The sequence below is a fragment of the Suncus etruscus genome, chromosome 1 (genome assembly GCF_024139225.1).
Source record: "Suncus etruscus isolate mSunEtr1 chromosome 1, mSunEtr1.pri.cur, whole genome shotgun sequence".
Taxonomy (NCBI): domain Eukaryota; kingdom Metazoa; phylum Chordata; class Mammalia; order Eulipotyphla; family Soricidae; genus Suncus; species Suncus etruscus.
In genome coordinates, this window is record NC_064848.1 from 172359702 (window position 1) to 172384314 (window position 24613).

The 24613-nt window shown below is 36.5% G+C and overlaps 1 protein-coding gene and 1 non-coding gene across 2 annotated transcripts in view; one reads left to right on the top strand and one right to left on the bottom strand.

Moving 5' to 3' along the window:
- Nucleotides 1-24613, top strand: part of BCAS3 (BCAS3 microtubule associated cell migration factor) — a 662199-nt gene that overhangs the window by 144691 nt on the left and 492895 nt on the right. The window contains exons 10-12 of the mRNA XM_049764542.1: nucleotides 2620-2727; nucleotides 5880-5956; nucleotides 19752-19828. Coding sequence (XP_049620499.1) covers nucleotides 2620-2727; nucleotides 5880-5956; nucleotides 19752-19828 — 262 coding nt within the window. The remainder of the gene's footprint in view (nucleotides 1-2619; nucleotides 2728-5879; nucleotides 5957-19751; nucleotides 19829-24613) is intronic.
- Nucleotides 7522-7628, bottom strand: LOC125996828 (U6 spliceosomal RNA). The gene has a single exon (XR_007491502.1). It is a non-coding gene; the product is annotated as a U6 spliceosomal RNA (small nuclear RNA).

A 24613-nucleotide genomic window follows, 5' to 3' on the forward strand; every position in this document is an offset into this window, starting at 1 on the left:
CTTTACCGCTGTGCTATCGCTCTGGCCCCATACTACCAGATTTTCAATAAATAATAATTTACTTTTTGTAATTAGTTATTTATTAAATTTCTTTCCTTTTTTTTAAAAGCATGCTCAGTGATGCTTTGGGATTATTCCTGGCTCTGCACTGTAAAAATTACGCCTGACAGTGCTCAAGTGGAATACTAGATGGAATGTTGAGGATGAAACCTGGGTTAGCAATGTGTAGGGGCAAGCATCCTACCTGCTGTGTTATTTGTTCTGACCCCTTTGTTTCTTAATTTTTTTTAGAAGGTAGAAAAATTTATTGGAAAGTAGAGGAGAAAGGAAAAGGGACTTTCCTTGTGGAAAGGAACTTAGCATAGAACTGAGTTCTTTACTTTTTTTTTTTTTTTTTTGATGTTTTGGGCCACACCCGTTTGATGCTCAGGGGTTACTCTTGGCTAAGCGCTCAGAAATTGCCCCTGTCTTGGGGGGACCATATGGGACGCCAGGGAATCGAACCCTTGACTAGTGCTTGCAAGGCAGACACCTTACCTCTAGCACTACCTCTCTGGCCCCTGAGTTCTTTACTTTTTATACACATGATTTTCCTATGTTCAAGAAAAACCATGTGATAATGAGTATTCTTATCTAGTTAATTATTTTAGGATAAAATTCTTTTTTTTTTTTGTTTTTGTTTTTGTTTTTTGGTTTTTGGGCCACACCCTGCGGTGCTCAGGGGTTATTCCTGGCTATGCGCTCAGAAGTCGCTCCTGGCTTGGGGGACCATATGGGACACCGGGGGATCGAACCGCGGTCCATCCAAGGCTAGCGCAGGTAAGGCAGGCACCTTACCTCCAGCGCCACCGCCCGGCCCCAGGATAAAATTCTTGTTTTTTTTCATTTCATTTTTCTTAAAATAGTTTTTATTGAAGCTTATTTAAAAAGATGTGAGTGGGGAGAGAGAGTACGTATTTGAGAGAGAACACAATTTGCTTCAGAGTGAAAATAAGCAAGAAAAGAGACAGATAAATATGTGTCAAAGGGAGAACTTGGACTGAAGCCAGTATTTCATTAGTTATTATTTCTTCTGAGATTGTTATATTTTATCATATTAGTGAACTGTTTCTCATAAGTAGCTTTTTTGTTTGTTTGTTTTTGGGCTTCACCTGGTGATGCTCAAGGGTTATTCCTGGCTATGCGCTCAGAAATTGCTCCTGGCTTGGGGGATGACATGGGATTCTGGGGGATGATATGGGATTCTGGGGGATCGAACCCCAGTCATTCTATGTTAGTGTGTGTAAGGCAAACACCCTACCTCTTGCACCACTGCTCCGGTCCCATAGCTTTAATTTTTGGTTTGTTTGTTTGTTTGTTTTTTGGGTCACACCCAGCAGCGCTCAGGAGTTACTCCTGGCTCTACCCTCAGAAATCGCTCCTTGCAGGCTCAGGGGATCATATGGGATGCTGTGATTCGAACCACTGTCCTTCTGCATGCAAGGCAAATGGCTTACCTCCATGCTATCTCTCCCGCCCCAGCTTTAATTTTCTTAAGATAACTATTTATTGTTGTGAGGCCACACATGGTAGTGCTTACTGCGGTCTTTGGTGCCTGTGTTTAATCCAAGGGCTCGCATATGCTAAGCAAATGTTCTGTAACTTGGTTTTGTTAGTTTGTATTTTGAGTCATACCCAGTAATGCTCAGTGCTTAGTGCTGACTCTGCACTCAGGAATAACTCCTACTGGTCTTTGGGAAACATATGGGCTGCCAGGGGTTGTATCCCAGGTCAGCCTTATGCAAGGAAAGTGCTGTATCCTCTGTACTGTCTCTCCAGCCCCAACGAGTATTCTATATAACTTCATGTTTTAAATTGATTAAATTGCTTTTTGCATTATTTGAGATAAGCATATGAATTTTTTTGTTTATTATTCAGTGAGGCATTCTTGAAATGAGATTGGGACATATGATGTTTTCTTTATGGTTAAAGAAGAACTGCTAATGTGTTAAAGGGGCTTTCAGATTATGTTTAGTATATTATGCCTGAAACTCAATCATAAATAATTTTGTAAATAATGTATCATTAACTGTGTAAATCATACCTTAATAAATTAAATTTTTGTTTGTTTTTGTGTCATACTTGGCAGTACTTAGGGATTATTCTTAACTCTGCTCAGGGATTATTCTTGGTAGTGCCTTTGAGACTATATTGGATTCTGGGGAATCAAACCCTGGTTGGCCACATGCAAGGCAAGAATCCTCTACCAGGGGTCTCAAACTCGTGGCCTGTGGGCCATTTGTGACCCTCCGTACAACATTTTGTGGCCCTGCCCTAGAGGAATCTTTTTTTGTTTTGTTTTGTTTTAGTTGTTTGGGTCACACCCCCCAATGCAAGGCTTACTACTGACTTTGCACTCAAGGATCACCCCAACTTTGCCTCCTGCGGCCCCGAGGTAAATTGAGTTTGAGACCCCTGCAGTGTTCTCCTGCCATGTTTAAAATTTTTATAAATGATTTTGATTAAGAAAAAGTAGACTTTACTTCGCCCTCTCCTCATTTTTTGGGAGCTACTGATTTATTATTTTGCCTTTCTTTCTCTTGCCTCCTGCCTCACTTTTCACATTCTTTCTCTTCTTAGTACAAGCCCACCTTACTGTTGTGTGGATCTATATTCACTTCGTACTGGAGAAATGGTCAAGTCTATTCAGTTTAAAACACCTATCTATGATCTCCATTGCAACAAACGGTAAGTATTTAAAAATGTATTTCTTTATAATTATCTCTGTTTATTTTTACACTTTAGAAAGGTTTTATTTATTTAGAATGTTTTGCAAAGTTATTCATATTACATTTCAGATATACAGTGTTCAGACGATGCAGTTTAGATGCAGGTTGTCCAGAAGCAAGGCATGTACCTATCTGCTGTACTATCTTTTTGAACCTTTAAATGTATTTCATATATGTTAAATACTTCATGAGCATGTAGAGCTCTACTAATAATCAGTATCATCATCCTTAATTAACTTTTATTTATAATTTATTTTTCTGGGAGTATAACACAGGGCTTCATGAATTTATTTTAAAAAATCTGTGGCTGGAGAGATGGTACAGGGGTAAGGTGCTTGCCTTGCATATGCCCAATTCAGGCGTGATCCCTGGGACCCTAAATGGTCCTCTGGGTACCATCAGTAGTGATCTCTGTTTTTTGTTTGTTTGTTTGTTTTTGGTTTTGTTTTTGGGTCACACCCGGCTCAGGGGTTTCTCCTGGCTCTATGCTCAGAAGTCGCCCCTGGCAGGCACAGGGGACCATATGGGATGCCGGGATTTGAACCACCGTCCTTCTGCATGAAAGGCAAATGTCTTACCTACATGCTATCTCTCCGGCCCCAGTAGTGATCTCTGGAGTAGGACAGGTTTGACTCAAAAACCAAGAAAAGAATTTTTACAAAAAAGCAACTGAATTTTGCTAATGTAATAGTTCTAAGATTTCTTAGTGAATGTTTTCAAAATTCCATTATTGATCTGATAGTGAATTTTGACTTGAATTTAGTGAATAAAAACCAGCATTCTTGTTACCTAAGTAAAAAAATAAAATAATTGTTATTAAGTTAAAAATATTATTTTCAAAGAATTTCTAAGAATTACTTGGATATACACATTGTGGTGTTCCATATCAGGATCATTAATAACTTTCTCAGATTTATTGTCTTAATGTTCTCATGAAATTGACCTAAAAGGAATTACTTGCTGAACTTAAAATTAAAACCAGCAAACTCTTCTGTGCACAAACCGTTGGGATTATAAGGAATATTCCATTTTCCCTTATCTTTAATTCCTCCCAAAAGCCTAAACAAGAAAGATAACATGTAGGAAGAGCTCTTAATCAGAAATCCTTGATTTTAGATTTATAGGCAGGTACCTGGAAGCATATATTAGAAGATCAGATCACAGTGAAATTTATTCACTTGAGTACAAATACGATTTTTAGGATGCAAATACACTAAAAGACATAAAAGTTAAAATTTAAACAATTTCTGATATTATTTTTTTTAATTTAAAAAGCTGTGATGGACCAAAAAAATGGGGTGGGGGTTGCTGTACTTATTCCAAATAGTCTCTGGGTTGTGTATGTGAAAATACATGATTGATACTTTTGCATCGATATTTTTTTTTTGGGTAAATTTTGGAATGAAATAATGAAACCATTGAATTATTTTGGTTATATCATTAGGATGTTACCTTAATTTTCAAAGTAATTTATATGTATTATATATAAGTAAAAAAGCTATTATATATAAGTTAAAAAGCTATATTCCCCAAATTTCTTTATTTTGAATATGTTAAATTTTAAAAAAAATTTTTAAATTAAAAATGTATGGGTTTCAAGGTGAAAGAGGGAAAACTTTATGTGAATTTTAAGATCTTTACTTAGATTTTAGCTCTGTGAAATACCAAATTTGATTGCCAGCATTTTCTTTGGCTACTTTTGTAAAGTAGCTGGATATGTATTCCTTTAGGACTTAGAAATATTTGTAAAACAAATTAAAGTTTCTTTGAGGAAATTATTTTATGTATTATGTTTGAGGGAGGAGCTGCTGGATTATATGAAAAACTTCATTTATGATGTGTTGTTCTGCATTTTCTGTAAATTTAGTCTTGAGTCTCTCAGTGTATATAATACTGGGCCTGACTGATTGGTTTCTTGTACTAAGTAGCATGACAGAATCATTTATTAGGAAATTTTAGTTATGTTAAGAATTCTTTTCTTGGGCCCGGAGAGATAGCACAGCGGCGTTTGCCTTGCAAGCAGCCGATCCAGGACCAAAGGTGGTTGGTTCGAATCCCGGTGTCCCATATGGTCCCCCCGTGCCTGCCAGGAGCTATTTCTGAGCAGACAGCCAGGAGTAACCCCTGAGCACTGCCGGGTGTGGCCCAAAAACCAAAAACAAAAAAAAAAAAGAATTCTTTTCTTTCAGGTTTGATTTTTTACAATTTTTCAGAGTTGGATAATATTTTATTATTTTTTTTCATAATAATATATTTAAGCACCATGATTACAAACATATCTTTCTTCCAAATCAGCAAATAGAGGAGCTGAAAATTGGCACCAGTAGGGCACTTGCCTTGTATACAGCATATCTGAGTTTGAGACGTAGCACCTCATATGTCCCCCAGACCCCTGCTATGAGTAAACCCTGAGACCACAAGTAGGGTGACCCTCCCCCAATATTTAACAAACAAACATGATTATTAAAGTATACATTTTAAATACGCATTCTTTTATCTGAGTCATTGTTATCATCTGTTACTTAGTTTTACTGTTCCTTGGGGCTGGAGTGATAGTACAACTGAGAGGGCACTTGCCTTGTACACAGCTGACCCTGGTTCGATCCCAGGCATCCCATATGGTCCCTTAGCCTGGCAAGAGTAATTCTTGAGCACAGAGCCAGGAGTAACCCCTGAGTACCACTGTGTGTGGCCCCAAAGCAAAAACAACAACAAAAAATAATTATTGCCCCCTCAATTTTCCTCTTCAGTATACATTACATATAGATTTAACTATTTATAATAATTTATTTTCTTTGGAAGTTTGGCTGTTGATATTATTTCCTGCATGAAGCAGTAGTATAAAATGTAATACTTTGTACTCTAGATGTATTAAACTCTGGCCTGATTTTTCTTTTTGATTCTTCTAATAATGTCTGTTAATTGTATTGTGGGTTTTTTTTTGTTTGTTTTACATGTTAGGGGCAAATATTTCTAATCTAAACATAAGAAATGTTTGATTTGAAAAAACTGGAAAATGCTTATTTTAAATCCGATGATTTGAATTATTTATTTTAATTTTATAGAATTTCATATTCACATTTTCTTTCATTTCTTTACTTTTAATTTTAGGATCCTCGTTGTAGTCTTGCAGGAGAAAATTGCTGCTTTTGACAGCTGTACTTTCACAAAGAAATTTTTTGTCACAAGTATGTACCTTTTTGATTTTTTCCTAAGCCATATGCATTTGAGTTTATACTACTTACTAGAACCACAAATTAATTACAACCATTTATAACCTTTTGTGGTTATTAAATTTTGATATTTTGTGTTTTTGTGGATGTTTCATTTACTAACACCATTTTGATGTAATGTATTTTCAGCATAAAATACATTTACTTTCATATTTCTAGGCAAGTTTTGATTTATTTTTGCATGCTTATTTATACCTCATGAATGGTTTGTTTTCTTTTATGTGGTTATGCTGTATTTTCAAAACAAGAATTGAAGTACTTGATTACTATACCATGCTCCAAGAGGTAACTGGATTATTGAACATGAGGGGTTTGAAACTCAGGGACTGAGTTGATAATTCTTCATTGTCTCTATCTCTTATGATTTCTACTGCAGAAGTAAGTATAGAATCTCAGTCTAGTCTTTCCCACTTTGTCCACCCTCCCCTTCCCTACTGAGCTCTTTCTTTTCTCATTGCATCTGTGCGTGTATGCACACACAGAAACACAAAGAAAGAAAAGATATATTTACATGTCTAAATATATGTTTTTTTTTTATAAACGGTATTGACTTATGTAATTATAGGTTCTGACAAGCTGAAAAATATTTGGGTAGGCTAGCAGATTTTAAGGATAGAAGTTTCAGTAAGGATTAAGTCCAAAGGAAGTTTGGTATTAGAATATTTTTGACTATATTCTGGAAAACAATAGTTTTTATTCTTTTATAATTTTACTTCTATAACTACATTAAAGCTATAATAGTTTTTTTAGAAAGAATCTGAGATTATACTGAAATATACATTTCTAATATATACACTATTATCTTATAATTGTCTATGTTTATCATCAATAGTGAATTGTTATTCTGCATCTTCTGAAATGTCCCCATCTATTTACCCATTTCTATTATTAGATGTTCATATGATTTCTACTGTATATCAAGCACTTGGGAGTAGACATTACTCCTTTTTTGCTAATACTCATTCTTAATTTAATGTAGTGTAGTGTAATTGCATAAATACTCCTTAGATGCATAATATAGTATTCATTGTTTTAATCTATGAAATATGTCTGTAGTACACCAGGAAGAATACAACTGAATTATCTTCTTGAATTTGTAATAATTTTCTGGGATTTAGAATTATAATACTGAAGATTGTGATCATGAGAAATTTTTGTTTTTTTCATAAAGTCCGTTGTACACTCTTAACAAATGTATATTAATAACCTTAGCACCCAGCATAATGAATGAATAAAGGTATTGCATGAATGGTTGCATTAGCTAATTTTTCATTCAGTTATTTAATGGTCATCAGAAACTTATGGATACTTTAATTTTGTTTTGTTTTGTTTTTTGGGGTCACATCTAGTGACGCTCAGGGGTTACTCCTGGCTCTGTGCTCAGGAGTCACTTCCAGCAGGCACGGGGGACCATATGGGATGCTGGGATTCAAATCACCTTTTGTCCTGGATCGGCCGTGTTGGAGGCAAATGCCCTACCCCTGTGCAATCTCTCTGGCCCTACACTTTAATTTTTTTTTTTAAATATGGAACGCTTCACGAATTTGCTTGTCATCCTTGCGCAGGGGCCATGCTAATCTTCTCTGTATCGTTCCAATTTTAGTATATGTGCTGCTGAAGCGAGCACTACACTTTAATTTTTAATATTGATTACCAGATGAGGCCATCCATCTATCTATTTATTAAATCACTTAAAAGGTTTTTGGGTTATTCATTAAAATGACTCAAGTGCTAGAGCACATGTCTAGGATGTCCAATTTCACTTTGCCTAGTCAGCTAAGCATCATCAGGTACAACTCTGCTCCCGCCTAAGCACAGCACCTTCAGTATAGTTCTGGTGGTCCCAAAACTGTTGACCTGAGTACTCCATATAGTCAGAACCCAAGGCTCCAAACAAGGATTTGGTGAGGCACAGGTCTGGAAGCAAATGTCGATGCAGGAAATAACACACACAGTGAAAGGGTTCAGAAATCCAAACTCAAACCAGGAATCCCACCACACAAGCCTCCTCCTCCTAAGAAGGAAAGTAGCTTAATGGTGGAAGACTGAAGAATGAACGCCTTCTTCTTGAAGCCCATTCTTTTATTCATAGGAACCAGACTATGCCCTCGAGTGGAGGAGGAATACCAAGTAGGGGAGACCCAGTAATTCTATAACCAGATCACCACCTAGGGTGGAGTATGAATACTGAATAAGGTAGGATCAAAAATCTATTACTCCACCAAGGGCTGAGCATTACTGGGAATGTGCCTGAGCCCTCCAGTACTATCAGGCACAGCCCTTATATTGAAATTAAGATAAATAAGATCAGGGGCCGGGTAGGTGGCGCTGGAGGTAAGGTGTCTGCCTTGCAAGCGCTAGCCAAGGAAGGACCGCGGTTCGATCCCCCGGCGTCCCATATGGTCCCCCCAAGCCAGGGGCGATTTCTGAGCACATAGCCAGGAGTAACCCTTGAGCATCAAACGGGTGTGGCCCAAAAACAAAAAAAAAAAACAAAAAAAAAAACAAAAAAAAAAGATAAATAAGATCAGAGATGGCTCAAAATATGGAGCAAGGGCTTGAGAGATAGTACATCAGGTAAGATACTTGCCTTGCATACTTCCTGAGTTTGACTGCTGGCATCTAATATGGTTCCCTGAGTCTGTCAGGAATGATTCCTGAGTTCAAAGCCAGTAGTAACTCCTAAGTGCTGCCAGAATTGCTCCCCAAGAAACAAAAGCTGGAGCACATGCTTTGCATGCTTCCTGGTTCCTTGACCCTGAATGGGAGTTACCCAAGCAGCATGCTGTGTGTGTAGTCCCTGACTACTCAGTCACTGCTGACTGAGCCCTTCAAATAAAACCAAATAGTAACTAATTAAATTTTAACTAATTAAAATGTTTTGGAGAGCACATATTTGTTAGTTTGTAATCATTATATTTGTAATGATTCACATTATATATGTGTATATATATATAAATATCATGAGAGACTTTGGAAATTACACAGCCTATTTTAGCATATTAATTCTTTGTCTTTTTACAGGCCTTTTGTATTAACATGTTGCATATATTTGTGTATAATAGACATATTATCCAGGACCAGATTACTTGGGAAGTATCTGTGGCCATTATTTTATTTTATTTTTTTTAGACAGAGGCTTTTGTTGTTGTTTCTTTTGAAAAATAAGAAAGGTATGTGACTTGATGAGATAGAGTTCATGCTCTGTATGTAAGAACCTTTATTTTGAACCCCAGCATATCATTGTCCCCTGAGCACTGTTGGTACTCCCAATAGAGAACTTCCCTATTTGATTCCTAGTAATGCCAGGTAAGGCCACCAAAGCAAAATAAAAACAAATAAAAAGAAGAAAGTTAACTCTGGCTACTTTAGCTGAGAATCACATATGGGGGTTAAATTACAGATCATTATTGCTAATGATTCCAAATTGTTATTTAAGTGGCAGGTAGATTTTAGAAATTTAAGGCATTTAAAACTGATCTCTGTTGGACAGAGTATGTTGAAAGAATGTAGATATCAGTAAATGTTAATATTTTTATTGAATAAATTGCTAGGACTAGGAATTTTAAGTCAGTGTGACTTAAAGATAAATTAATAAACATGGTAATGAAGAACAACTTTGTTTAATAGTGTTTATGTGACATATTTCTACTGGGTAAATAAAGGAATATATTTTAATGTTTATTTTATATTTGCTATAGATTTTCTTCCTTCCTTCCTTCCTTCCTTCCTTCCTTCCTTCCTTCCTTCCTTCCTTCCTTCCTTCCTTCCTTCCTTCCTTCCTTCCTTCCTTCCTTCCTTCCTTCCTTCCTTCCTTCCTTCCTTCCTTCCTTCCTTCCACTACAGAGTTTTAAATGAAAAGTAATGATCTAATATAGAGTAACTTTAGAAATTACTATATTTGAGTATTAACCTTAAAGTTAGATTTAAGGGACACAAGGCTTTGTTATAATCATTTAAATGTATTGGATTGAGAAGAGCTCACAGTACTGTTTTATTGAATAATATGGATCAAATTATACAACCAGGCAGAATTTTTATTACCTAAGTAGTCTAGTGGTAATTTTTGTAGAGTGATGTAGATGGAGCATATGTTTTTGTGCATAGTTATATATATAAGTGAAAAAAATTTACTAGCATAAGTGGAATCATTTAATGGGTAATAGAAATGTTTTTGTTTCTGGTTCAAGGTACTAGCTGCTGGAACACAGGCCTTTGTATGTCGAGGGTGTGTGATTCCCTCCACAATATTTAATTTAATAGAAAAAGGGGTGGATATGTGACTAAAATGGTAGAATACATATCTTGCAAATGAGGCCCTGAGTGTGATGCTTAGCACTGTGGCAGAAAAATAAATATATGGGAAATAATTATATGACAGAATTTAGTTGCATCTTTAATTTGTTTGCTATATAGCTTCATCTAATGTGATTTATATAACAAATTTGGACAAAGTTCAGTATAACTTTATGTTTAAAATGAAGGATAAGCAGTATGCAGTTGTGTAATATGAAGAGAGCTTATTTTTTTGAGCTTATTGTTTTTTAATTGCTGCATTTCCACAGTCCCCTGCCTCCATTTCTTTACTGAATCCTGTGGTAGTAGAAGGAGGCATGGTATAGATTATAAATGTTTCTCTAAATTTTGGTATTCTATAAGTGTCCTGGAACACTAAAACAATATAGGCACTGTTGTATATACTATTGGTAGACTTCCTGAGACTGAAACTTAGGGTTACACATTTACCTATATCCCTAGTCCCCTCTCTTTGATTGCTAGTGCTTGAACAACTGAGAATTGAATGACCAATTCTCCACTTAGTGACGATATTGTTTTGATTATACAAGTATTTCTAAAATAGTTCAGAAAGCTATTGTTTCATACAATTGCCTTGGCTGTATGTGAATACAATAATGGGACTGTAAAATAAGTAAGGACAGCTGTGTCCATCAGAGAAAGAATCATGGGAATTTGTGCCAAAGGGCAGAAAGATCAGGTAAAGTGAGCTGATAGTGCACTTGAAAGGGAAAGCAACCAGTATGATGGGAAAGCAGACACTTTTGTATTTGACTGTACAGAAAAGGTGGCTGAGAGCAGCTGTCTGATGTGGAAATTTAAAACCTACACATGATTAAGAAAACAAAAGACAAAAGACTGATAGATGTCATTAGTAGTCATTTCCAGTGTGCTTAAATTGAAAGGTAGATATGAAATCTCCATTGAGACTAAAGAATTACACTGTAATGCCATTGGCCTGTTTTTAACTTAGGAAACCCCACCCAGTTTTCTTACAATTTTAATGTTATTTCTTAGTTAGCATGTAGATTTTTCTATTTTAATTTTATTGCCCCCTGCCTTCTGAGCAACAGTCCCTCTGATTTCTTGGCTAACCTGGATGGTGGTTCAGTTGCTCGGGCCTAAGGATACGTTTCTACTTGGAATTATCTTCTCTTTACCCTTTGGTATTTGGGAGTTTCTTGAGCCTTACATAGCCATTCTTGGGGGACCTGTGGTTCTAGGGATTGAAATGAGGTTGACTGCATGCAATGCATATGCCTTAATCCTCTCTATTAACTCTGGCCCCTGTGTGTTCTTTGTCTATTTTGTTGAATAACTGGTATAAGGGATGAGTGTAAAAGACCAAAGTATTTTATTTTGAAAATCAGACATTTTTTTTTTTTTAGAAATAGAATTGAGATGTTTATTAGAAGGCTAATATGTGATTTAAACTCATTTCAAGTTTAATGCCAAATATGTTCTTATTCTTTTGTGGTCCTATCTTTGATGGACTGAACTGCCAGGATATTTTCAATGGGCAGATGGCCAGCATACAGTGGATACTCAGTCAGTATGTGTAAATGATTTTTATGTTCTGCCCTTAATGCCTACCTATTGAATCTTATAGTGGTAGTATTATTACATTCATGATATGTTTTACATACATGAAGTAAAAAAACAAATCAGAATTTTTCTTCATTTTTTATTTGATATTTTTTTAGGGGGAGTTTCATGCCTGACTGTGCTAAGGGCTGATTCCTGGTTGAGCTTGGGGAACCATTTGTGTTTGTGGTTTGAAACAGGAGTGACTGCATACACGACAGGTTCCTTAATCCCTGTGCTATCTTTCTGGTCTCATAAATTATAAATTTAAAACTCAAAACTTGCAGAATGTTAAGAAGGCCATTAATTAGCAGTAACATGGTCAGATAAATCTTGAAGTGGTATTCAGTATTTATGTGCCCATGTGTTTTTCTTCTGAGGGTATTCATATAGTGAGAGCATAATATAGAAAAATAATTCTAGACTTCATATAGTATGTAACTTTTTGTGACTGATATCTTTTATTGTTCCTAGTTATATTTGTAACTTTCTTTTGTTATAGGGCACATACTTCTTATTTATGTGTTCTATTAATAATTAAAGTCTTTATTTTTATTTAGTGTTATTTGGTGGTGATGGGGGGGGGGCGGATGACCCACAGCTGGCTGTGTTTAAGGGCTACTCTTGGGCTTGTTTCTTGCACTGTTTGGGGATCAAAGCCAGGCTTCAACATCAGGGCATACATGACAGCCCTGTGTTATCTCAAAAGCCTCAAGCTTCTTCTTCTTTTCTTTTTTTTTTTTTTTTGGTTTTTCGGACCACACCCGTTTGATGCTCAGGGGTTACTCCTGGCTACACACTCAGAAATCGCCCCTGGCTTGGGGAGACCAAATGGGATGCTGAGGGATCGAACTGTGGTCCTTTCCTTGGCTAGCGCTTGCAAGGCAGACACCTTACCTCTAGCACCACCTCACCGGCCCCAGCCTCAAGCTTCTTAACATTTTATATAAAATAAAAAAAATTAGGGGCCGGAGTGATGGCGCAGTGGTAGGGCATTTGCCTTGCATGAGGCTGACTTAGGATGGTCACTGTTTGATCCTCTGGCATCTCTTATGGCTCCCCAAGCCAGGAGCTATTTCTGAGCGCATAGTCAGGAGTAACCCCTGAGCATCACCAAAACTTCCCCCCCAAATTAATTTTATAGTTGAGGTCACATCTAGAAGTGTTCAGAGGTACCATGAGATTCTGAAGATCAAACCAGGACCTGCAACTTGCATAGAAAGCACCTTAAGCTCTGTGCTCTCTGATCTAAATTTATTTTTTAAAGGAATAAGTATACATTTATGATAAAATAGAGATGAACTTAGATTTTCTATATTTTTGTTTTCGTGCATACATAGACTAACAACATTACTCACAAATGTGATACTCTTTTGAATCATGTTGAATTAATTGGATTTGACACATCATTATCACCCAAAGGCCATATTTACCTTAGCAGTTACTATTATTGTTACTAATTCTATCAATTTGATAAAATAATAAAAACACATTTGTCCAACAATGTCACACAAGATTTTATCTGCTTTGCCTGTTTATTTATTTATTTTTTTTGCTTTTTTGGGTCTCACCTGGTGACGCTCAGAGATTACTCCTGGCTATGTGCTCAGAAATTGCTCCTGGCTAGAGGGACCATATGGGATGGTGGGGATCGAACCAAGGTTCGTCCTGGATCTGCTGCATGCAAGGCAAATTCCCTATTACTGTAATGTTGCTCCAATATCCAGTGCTTGTGAGGATATGAAACAATAGAACTCCTATATATTGCTAGAGGGAATACAAAATGGTATTTTCGCTTACAAATGAGACATGTTTTTACCGCTTGGGATTTACCCATAAGTGTTGAAAAATACTTTGCAATTAGATATGTATAGTAGATTTATTCAGATTGGCAAAACTTAAGAGCAAGCAAGGTATCTTTAAGTAAATTAATGAATTAATAATCTACTGTAGATAGTGGGATTTTATTCGTTTCTTTTTTCATTGCTGGATAATATTCCATTCTGTCATTTTAACGACTTTCTGTTCATCAAGTGAGGAACATTTAATTTGTTTGTACTTCTGGTTATAATAAATAGTTCTTTCATTAATATTACAGTACAAGTTTTTATGGGCATATATGTTTTTAATTCTCTTGGGTTTAAGTGTTTCTTTGCATATGTGTTTTAATTTCTCTTGGGTATATCTATATATCTCTATATATCTAGCAATCCTATTGCTAAATCATATTGTAATTGTATTTGATGAGGTGCTGCATATTTTATTCCTGCCTGTGGTGCCTGAGGGTTCCAGTTTTTTTTCTTTTCTTTTCTTTTTCTTTCTTCTATGATGTTGGGAAACAAATGCAGGATCTTAAGTTGATAGTAATATGCTCTATCTCTGAGATCTAACTGCAGCCCCTAATGCAGATGGAATGCCATCACTGTTTTTTGTCAGTAATTGCTCCTTATCCCTATTTAAAATTATTGTTATTGTACTGGTATATTATGAAGTGGTATGTGATGACATTCTCATGCTATCTAATGAAGATGAAAATCTACTGTGCTTTTTGGCTTCTTTTATTTTAAGTCAAAGTAAGTTATTCTATATTTGGTTCGTATTATGAGTTTTTTCTTTATTTTGGCAATGTCTTTGAAGTTTAAGTATTTTATTTGGTGAAATCCAATCTATTTTTTTATTATGGCATCCTGGTTTTTGTGTTATAATCTAGGGAATCATTGTATAATCTAAGGTTATGAAGATTTTCCACTGTGTTTTCTTAAGTCTTTTTGTTTTGTTTTTGGGTCACACCCAGCAGCACTCAGGGATTACTCCTGGCTCTGTGCTCAGAAATCACTCCTGGCAGGCTCGGGGATCATATGGGATGCCGGGATTTGAATCACCGACCTTCTGCATGCAAGGCAAATGTCCTACCTCCATGCTATCTCTCCGGCCCCTCCACTGTGTTTTCTTTCAGTCTATTTCAGGTTAATTTTTGAATGAGTGTGAAATCACAGTTCATCTTCTTTTTTTTTTTTTCGGGCCACACCCATTTGATGCTCAGGGGTTACTCCTGGCTAAGTGCTCAGAAATTGCCCCTGGCTTGGGGGACATTTTGGGACGCCGGGGGATCGAACCACAGTCGCAATCTTTCCTTGGCTAGCGCTTGCAAGGCAGACATCTTACCTCTAGCGCCACCTTGCCCGCCCCTAACCTTATTTTTGCAGTTTGTTTATTTCTGTGGGTATTCTTGTTGAAAGTTACATATTTATAAATGCAATTTTATTATTTTTTAAATTTTGAAATCTTTTGTGATGTTCCTACCAACCAAAAAAAATAAGTATTATGGAGAATAGTTAAATCTTTAATTTTTCAAAATGAGTTCAGGTCACATTCCCATTAAGACCAGCTTGAGAAAATGCCATCTAAAATTACATCATGCTCACATGTCTTTTTAGGGACCGGAGAGATAGCACAGCGGTAGGGCATTTGCTTTAGACGCTGAAGGACAGTGGTTCGAATCCCGGCATCCCATATGGTCCCCCGAGCCTGCCAGGAGTGATTTCTGAGCATAGAGCCAGGAGTAGTCCCTGAGGGCTGCCGGGTGTTACCCAAAAACCAAAAACAACAACAACATATTTCCTTTTAATTACTTTGTCAATAATGGAAGAATTCTTAGTGTACTTTTCTTTATATTTATATTTTAAAATCTGAGTTTCTAATAAAAACTTTTTTCACTTTGTTTACAAACATTGTAAACATGTTAGCATTCATCCTAATATAAAGTTTCAGTCTATTTTTTCTTTGTTTCAAAGTTTAGCTAGATGTCATAGTTAATCTTTAAAGAAGTCATGCTGATTCCAGCTGTAAAACATTTTTTTGGAAAGCAGAAAAACAATTTGATTTCATTCCAATACCCCATAAATTCTTGAGGTCCAATGAGTTTCTTAAAACACTGGCCCTAAAAGTAACATGAAGAATTGTAAAAAGTCATTTTCCTTTTTACCCTTGTATAATTTAGAAAGGAGAATATACTTGCTAGAATCTCATGATGAGGTGGTTATTATAATTGATGCAGATTTAAATTTCACTTCAGGATATTTAAGCTATCCCTGATATATATATATATATATATACACACACACATACATACACACACTTCTGTACTTCACAGACCTTCCTTCCTTCCTTCCTTCCTTCCTTCCTTCCTTCCTTCCTTCCTTCCTTCCTTCCTTCCTTCCTTCCTTCCTTCCTTCCTTCCTTCCTTCCTTCCTTCCTTCCTTCCTTCCTTCCTTCCTTCCTTCCTTCCTTCCTTCCTTCCTTCCATTTTACAAGGGAAAAGCTTTGTTTTTTATTTCCATTTCTTTCTTTTGTTGTTGCTGTTGTCATGAAAGTAGAGTTCATACTTTTGATTGTGGTGGTCACATACTTGGTGTGGTTTTGCACATTTTATTTGTGATGCTTGTACTTTGGTTCACTGAGGGTTTTATGCCTGTTTGCCTTGCTCTTAGATTTAGTTGTGGTGTTTCTTAGAGCTTGTAGACCTTTTAGATGTAGTACTTACACTCACTTGATAGGTATACAACACAAATCAATGCTTTGTTGAATTATTAGATAGCACTCCATGTGTAGGATGGAGTTATTTAACTCCCTACAAGATCTTCACTCCACCTCCAATCTGAGCCCTGTTAGGAGTGATCCCTAAGTGCAGAGTCAGAAATGAGCCCTGAGTACACCTAGTGTGCCCCCCCCCCCAAAGCCCCAGACCAAAACCCCCTGAAGTCCAAAGTAGAATACAGTTAAAGGTATTGAATTGAATGAAAACTAGTACTTACTGGAAATTAACTACATTGTATACTTTTCCCACTTTTCTAGACAAAGCAGGGAATGCTGGGGATAGAAATCAGTACTTCAGGCAGTGAACTCCATCCTCATATTAAGTGTTTTGTTGCTGCTTTCATGTTTGAACACAGAAAGACTAATATTTCAGAATTATGTCTATTGGTACTCTGAAGGTTTCTGAATTCATGAAAGCATGTCATGTATGCATTTTAGAAAGGTTTTTTTTTTTTTTTTTACCAAAAAATGCTTTTAAATTAAATATACATGAGCATTTTTGTAAGGTAGAAAATATAACATTTCTTTTGTCAGTACCTTATAATGCTATGATTAATGTAGGAATATTACTTACCAATTTGTTACATTTTCAAAGTTTTCTCAGGCATTATTCTGTGCAATGGAAATTCATATGTGAACCAAAAAAGATACATTTCCTCAGTTTATATGTCCTCTGATAAAGTGTGATTAAATAGAAAATCATTAAAATTAATAAGTATATAAACATGCTTTTATTTTTAACAGAAGATATTAAGATACTTAAATTTTTTCTTTGATTTTTTTGGCCACACTCGGTGACACTCAGGTTACTTCTGGCTTTGTGCTCAGAAATCACTCCTGGCTTGGGGACCAAATAGGACGCTGGAGGATCGAATCGTGATCTGTCCTAGGTCAGCTGCATGCAAGGCAAACGCCCTACTGCTGAGCCACTGCTTTGGCTACACTTCAATTTTTTAAAAAAGTGTATGGATTTATTGGGATGGAAGAGGGAAAAAGGAAAAATGGTGGGATAAAGAAGTCAATTAAAGGAATAAAATATAGGAAGCAGTGTTACACAATAGACGGCAATCATTTACTTAAGAGGACTCAACTCATGGAAGAAAACTTTTAATTGCTGTTGCAAAAACATCTGTTTGAAGTAGAAACTGGTTTTAGTATTAGTAGAGAATAGAAAGTGGAGGTAACTGGATTTAAAATTCCTGGCAGCATGCTAAAACAAACAGTCCCAAGCAGTTAGGCTGAGTGGCCAACATCTAGTGAGGGGGCTTTTGGATGATATCTGGAGAAATATTATACTGTGAATAAACCAAATTGAATTGTTTTTACAAGTGTCATAATGTTTTACATAGTAAAAGGTTTTTTCTCCATGCACTTCAATTTCACAGCAAGAGTGGCATAGGCTACTTAAATATAGGAGAGAACATTCATGCAAGATATCTAATTTCTGATATAATAATGCATACAATTTAAAATGATCACACTATCTTTACATCTAGGACTTTCTGCAACTACAAGGTGATGGTTATTGAAAGCATGGCCCCTGGTATCAACATCTAAACAGCAGCCACCACCTTCTATGTGTGTTCTCTTTTTTTGTGTTTTTTTTTCCTTCATTTTTCTTAATCAACTCTGTTGTTGCTGCTTTTGATTATATTAAATAATCAAACACTATTATATGTGAACTATGTTCCTCTTATAGGCATAGGGTGTTGTCATTGGTTTTATTTCTAGTTTATTGCTGTTATGTTTATGTGTTCATGTTCCCTTGGAAATTTTTTGACATGTGAAAACAGATTGTAAAACTTTTGTCTGTCTCTTGATTGTGAATATTTGGATTCCAAATTGAGATCTACAAAACAAATGAACCTTAGTTTGATCCTCTGGTATATATTTTGAGGAAAAGCATTTGTGAAAATAGTAATCACATATGTGGCTGGAGAAATAGCACTGCGGGTGGAGCATTTGCTTTGCATATGGTTGACCCAAGTTTGATTTCCCGCTTCCCGCATGGTCTCCTGAGCCTGTCAGGAGTAATTTCGGAGTGCAGAGCCAGGAGTAACCTCTGAGCACTGGCAGGTGTGGCCCAGAAACATATATATATATATATATATATACACACACACACACACACACACACACACACACACATATAAATATATAAAATCAGATATTTGTGGAATGTTAAACTAGTGGTCTTTCTGTTATACTTTTATGCTTTTTATAAATAAATGCTCTTATAAATAGTCCTTCCAAGCAGTTTTATGCTTAATTAGAGCATTATTTTTCTAGGTGACTGAGAAAGGGCCTTGTAATGGGATCTCTGCTCTCCAGGAGGAGAAAGATCAGAGCTTTCATGATGACAGAAGTTAACTATTTGATTATATGCTTTTGTCTCTGTTAGTGGAATATAGTAAGATTCCCCTCCCTTGCCCTTCTCTCACCATCTTTCCTCCCCTCCCCTCCTCTCCTGTCTCTCTTATTCTCCCTTCCTTCCTTTGCTGTACTTTGCCATTCTCTCTTCTCTGACCCATAGTTTCTTCCCTTCCCCCACCATCATTTCTTCTCTTCTCTCCTGTTCTTTCCTCCTCTCTTTTCTTTCCACCTTTCCTCTTCTTTCCTTGTCCTAGGGATCAAACCTGGGCACTTTACATGCAAGACATGAACTCTTTCACTAAATCTTATTCCTGGCCTAAGCATTTATTTGTTTATTTATATTATTTAGCAAAACAAAGAATTTAAAGGGAAGAGATAAAAGGTAGAGTTCGAGAAAGAATGCGGACTTCTCCAGAAAGAGGAGAGAGCCCTATAAAATAAAAGAAGTAAAAGAAATGAATAAACAATTCCAGATAGAATTTTCCCACATTCGATTCTTTTTTTTCGTTTTCTTTTATTTGGGGGCGGGGGGTTGGGTCACACCCGGCAGCGCTCAGGGGATTCTCCTGGCTGTACGGTCAGAAATTGCCCCGGCAGGCTTGGGGGACCATATGAGATGCTGGGATTTGAACCACTGTCCTTCTGCATGCAAGACAAATGCCCTACCACTGTGCTATCTCTCCAGCCTCCCACATTCGATTCTTATTGCATTAGAGTTGAAACGAAAAGGAAACTAAGTGGAGAAAAAGATTAGCTAAGAAAGTTATGACTGGTAGGATGAGAATTGTATCTAAATCTTGAAAAATTGAAAGATTTGATTGTTCTGTCTTGATTTTTATTAGTGCTGCACTAATATAAAATTTACGAAGTATTCTCAATATTGTCATTTGAAAAATTTCAGGCTGCTACCCTTGCCCAGGGCCCAACATGAATCCTATTGCTCTTGGGAGTCGCTGGCTTGCTTATGCAGAAAACAAGGTAAGGTTATTGTTGTTTGGCTTATTGATAATGGGTAATCACTGAAAAGTTTTCATAGCATTTTCTGAAGTTGATTACCAACCAATAATGAATATTTTACTTGCTTTCTGTATTTTTGGCCTTGGTTTTAATCATGCATTTATTTATATAGCATTTCTTGTCTATGATCAGTGCTTGGATTCAACCTTAATTTTCTAGTTGTTGTTGTACATACATACATATACATGCATACATGCATGCATACATACATATTTTTCTTAATCTTAAAGTGCAATATAGAAATCAGCCACAGTAATATTCTCAAAAACAGGTAGTACTTCAATATTAAAAAGTTAGGAAATTGGGGGCTGAAGAGATAGCATAGAGGTAGGGCAATTGCCTTGCATGCAGAAGGACGGTCGTTCGAATCCTGACATCCCATATGGTCCCCTGAGCCCGCCAGGAGTGATTTCTGAGCGTAGAGCCAGGAGTAGCTCCTGAGTTACTGCCAGATGTGCCTCCAAAACCGAAAAAACAAAAAACAATAAACCAAAAAAACCCCCAAAAAACAGTATCAAGGATGGGGCTGGAGCAGTGGTGCACAAGCAGTAGGGCATCTGCCTTGCATGTGCTAACCTAGGATGGACCTCAGTTCAATTTCCCGGCATCCCATATGGTCCCCCAAGCCAGGAGCGATTTCTGAGCACATAGCCAGGAGTAACACCTGAGCATTACTGGTTGTGACTCCCAAAAGCAAAAAACAAAAATAACAATAACAACAACAACAACAATCCAGTTTCAAGGTAGCTGGAAATCAGAACCAAGGAACTTGGTAGACTGGTAACCCAAGGCATAGAATAATTCAGTTGACTTCAGCTGCATATCTTAAAGTCTATTTTAGGATCCTATCATTTGTTTTCATAATTTGAGATTTTTTATTTTGTCAGTTTCATTTTTCTATTAATGTTATAGAAAATGAAGCGATTATATTTATAAACTAAAAGATTTTTTGGTATCAAATGCAATCCAAAAGCAAAGTTTGTTTTCAAAGAGAAAAAGCACATTGCTTTCTGTGCCATTTAGTGTCAAGTTTTTGAATATGGAATGAACCTAAAAATATTGAACTTGAAAGAATTGAGCAATTTTTTATTTGTTTACATAATTTTATATTAAAAGCCACAAAATAATTTATGAAGAATACTTGATACAAATATGAATTATGTAAGTTCAATAATTACTTGATGCAGCCACAGAATAAAGTCATATTAGGTCTCTGGCATTCACAAAGTCAATTAACCGCTGAAGAATATTATTTTTCTAGCTGAATTCTTCAATGCTTTCCTCCAGATTTGTCCATTATAGCTATTTTGCATCCTATTCAACGTAGTGTTTGTACTATTCTTAATTTCCAGTATATCTACTAAGAATTGGTCTTTTCAGATAATTTATTTCCATTTTTGGTTTTGGAGCTACACACAAGTGTTGTTCCAGGTTTTCTAGTGCCAGGAATGAACCCAGGCCTCCCGTGTTTGTGCTTAGTCTGTTGAACTTTCACTTGAATTCTTTTTTTCAAATTATTCTTTCTAGATAAATGTCTTTCCTAACTATAATTTCAAAAACAACTGGTATCTATTGTCTTATTCATTCTGTATGGAACAGCTTTTAACTGTTTTTGTTTGTAATTAGTAAGTCATTTGGATAACTCATGCTCATACTCTATATTTAATCACAATTTTAACTTAAGTGTGCATTCATGGTGAATCAAGAACTAGTCTTGACTATGAGGAATCAAAACAGACAAACTAATAAAAGACTCTCCACATTTATTAGTAGGCATTTAGTCTTCTATTGTAATCAATTTTTTCCATTCCCCTTCCTTTTTTTCTTTTTTCTTCTCCTTCCTTTCCTCCCTCCCTTCCATCTTCCTACTTACCCCCCCCTCTCTCTTTCCCTCCCTCCCTCCCCCTCCCCCCTCTCTCTCCTTCCCCCCCCCCTCTCTTCCCCGCCCCTCTCTCAAATCCAAGTAAGCCACATGGGTCTCAGTCTCAATCTGCTGTACTATCATTCTGGCCCCTCTATTTTTGTTTTGTTTTATTTTATTATATATATATATATATATATATATATATATATATATATATATATAGATAGACACACACATATTTTTTTTTTGTTTTTTTGGGCCACACCCGGCGGTGCTCAGGGGTTACTCCTGGCTATCTGCTCAGAAATAGCTCCTGGCAGGCACGGGGGACCATATGGGACACAGGGATTCGAACCAAGCACCTTTGGTCCTGGATCGGCTGCTTGCAAGGCAAACACCACTGTGCTATCTCTCCGGGCCCAATTTTATTATATTTTATTTTGTTTTGTTTTGCCTGCAGGGAAGGCAGTCAGGTTACTCCTGGCTCTGTGCTTAGATATTACTCTTGGCACGCTTCGGGGACCATATGGGATGCCAGGGATAGGCTGAGTACAAGACAAACACCCAATTCCTGTGCTATGGTTCATGCCATGCTCTCTATTTTTTGATAGGAACTCATGGGTTCTATTTTTTTCAATAATTGTTAATTTGTTTTGTTTTTGTTACATTCAAATATAATGCCCTTTTTTGGGGAAATTGATGTTTTTATTTTCTTTATTTTATTTTAAAGATGATTTCTTTATTTAAGCACTATGGATACTAAAATGTTTGTAGTTGTTAAGTTTTTAAGTCTTTAAGTATTTTGACTTTCATATAGTCCCAGATTCGTTTGTTTGTTTTGGTTTTTGGGTTACACCCGGCAGTGCTTAGGGGTCACTCCTGGCTCCAGGCTCAGAAATTGCTCCTGGCAGGCTCACGGGACCATATGGGATGCCGGGATTTGAACCACCAACCTTCTGCATGCAAGGCAAAAAATGCCTTACCTCCATGCTATCTCTCCGACCCTTAGTCCCAGATTTGGCTGAGAATGCCTTTGTGCTCATTTATGTGACACTGATATGCTCTTATCAATTTAGTTTTTAAATCTATATTAAAATACATTTCTGTATTATAATAAGAATATGTCCAAGTTTAGGGCTCAGAATATAGGTTAATGATAACATACTTTGCATTATGAAGCCCTCGTATGTCTGAGGTATTTTATCCATGACATATTCTGGGAATATGTATTCTGGCTTCTTGAGTTCAGGGCTGATAGCTTCCTCAGAAGTACTCAGAGAACCTGTGTGCCATTTCTGTCAATATTTGTGTTAATTGTGCTAATTGGACTTTGAAGAACTGGAGTATTGTGATGTGGTACTGGTGTTTTTGTCATAGCTCCTCCTCCTTTCATTGTTGTTATAGTCACAGGGCTTACACACACCCAAGTGTTGCTCAGTGAGTCTTTTTTTTTTTTTTTTTTAATGTTAAAGATTTTGCACCTACTTACGAGGGTACACCCTTTGTTGAAGTGTAAGAGCTATGGTGTGGTGCTTGCTGGAATTGCTCAGGGGCTTTCACATCTTTTCAGCAGTTGCTGAGAAGGGATTATATCTCTTTCTGCAGGTGCTTGCAGACACCTGCCTATGATCAGGTTGAAAAGTGAATATGGCACTGGGAGTCACAAAGAGCAGAGCTCTAAGGATGATACCTTACATGAACAAGTTTTTAGGATTGTTCTCTCTGTATGTGAAACACCAGGAATTTTAACTTATCAGCCAAAGCTTGCAAAGCAGGCACTCTAAATCCCTGTTCTATTCTGCTGTGCCGAAGTCTGAAGCTTTATTTATTTTAAAATTTATTTTACAGATTTTACTTTATTTATTTTTGGGGTGTGTATGTATTTGTGTGTGTTCATACCTGGCAGTGCTCCAGGCTTAATCCTGACTGTGCTCAGGAATTACTTCTGAAGGTGCTCACCGTATTCCATGCTGGGAATTTAACCGGCTATGTGGAATAGTACAGAGGTTAAGGCCATCTACAGACCTTTATTCCTGTACTCTCTTTATCCCCTTGAATAAATCTAATAATTTTATTAGGTATAAATCTAATAATTTTATATTTGCATATCTGACTTATTTGTTTTTGGGGGAGCCTGCCAGGCAGTGCTCAGGGATTACTCCTGGTAGTGCTTGGGGACCATATAAGATTCTGGGAATTGGACCCTGGTTTGGTTGCATGTAAGGCAAGCATCCTACCCACTGTTTTCTCTTTCCAGCCCTATTTATGTATCTGTTATATATTTGTAAAAAATGGTGACTTGGTTTTTTATTTTTATTTTTTTTACATTTTTTGGTTGATTTGAAAAGGTATTAATATTGTTTATTTTCACTTGTTTTTGATAGCTTAGTTGTCTGAAGTATGAATGAGATCATGCTATTTCCAAGATAATTAGATTTCTTTCTTTTCATGTATGACTAGAAGCAGCAGAAAGATATTTCTTTGAATAAGTGTTTGTGAATGAGCAATTTACTTTATTAATTAGAATGATCACTTTCATTTGCAAAATTCCTCACCATTGACATTTACTTTTACATATGTGTCTTTCAACCTTTCTATACCTGTGGACTGGCACTATTCCATAGTGCCAGTATTTCAAAACCCTGATTAATGGTATTAATAATGGTATTATTAATAATGGTATTATTATTTGGTATGCCAGTATGATGTCTTTTTTTCTTTTTCTTTTCTTTTCTTTCTTTTTTTTTGATTTTTGGGTCACACCCGGCAGCGCTCAGGGATTACTCCTGGCTCTATGCTCAGAAAATCGACTCTGGCAGGCACAGGGGACCTTATGGGATGCCGGGATTCAAACCAACGTCCTTTTGTATGCAAGGCAAATG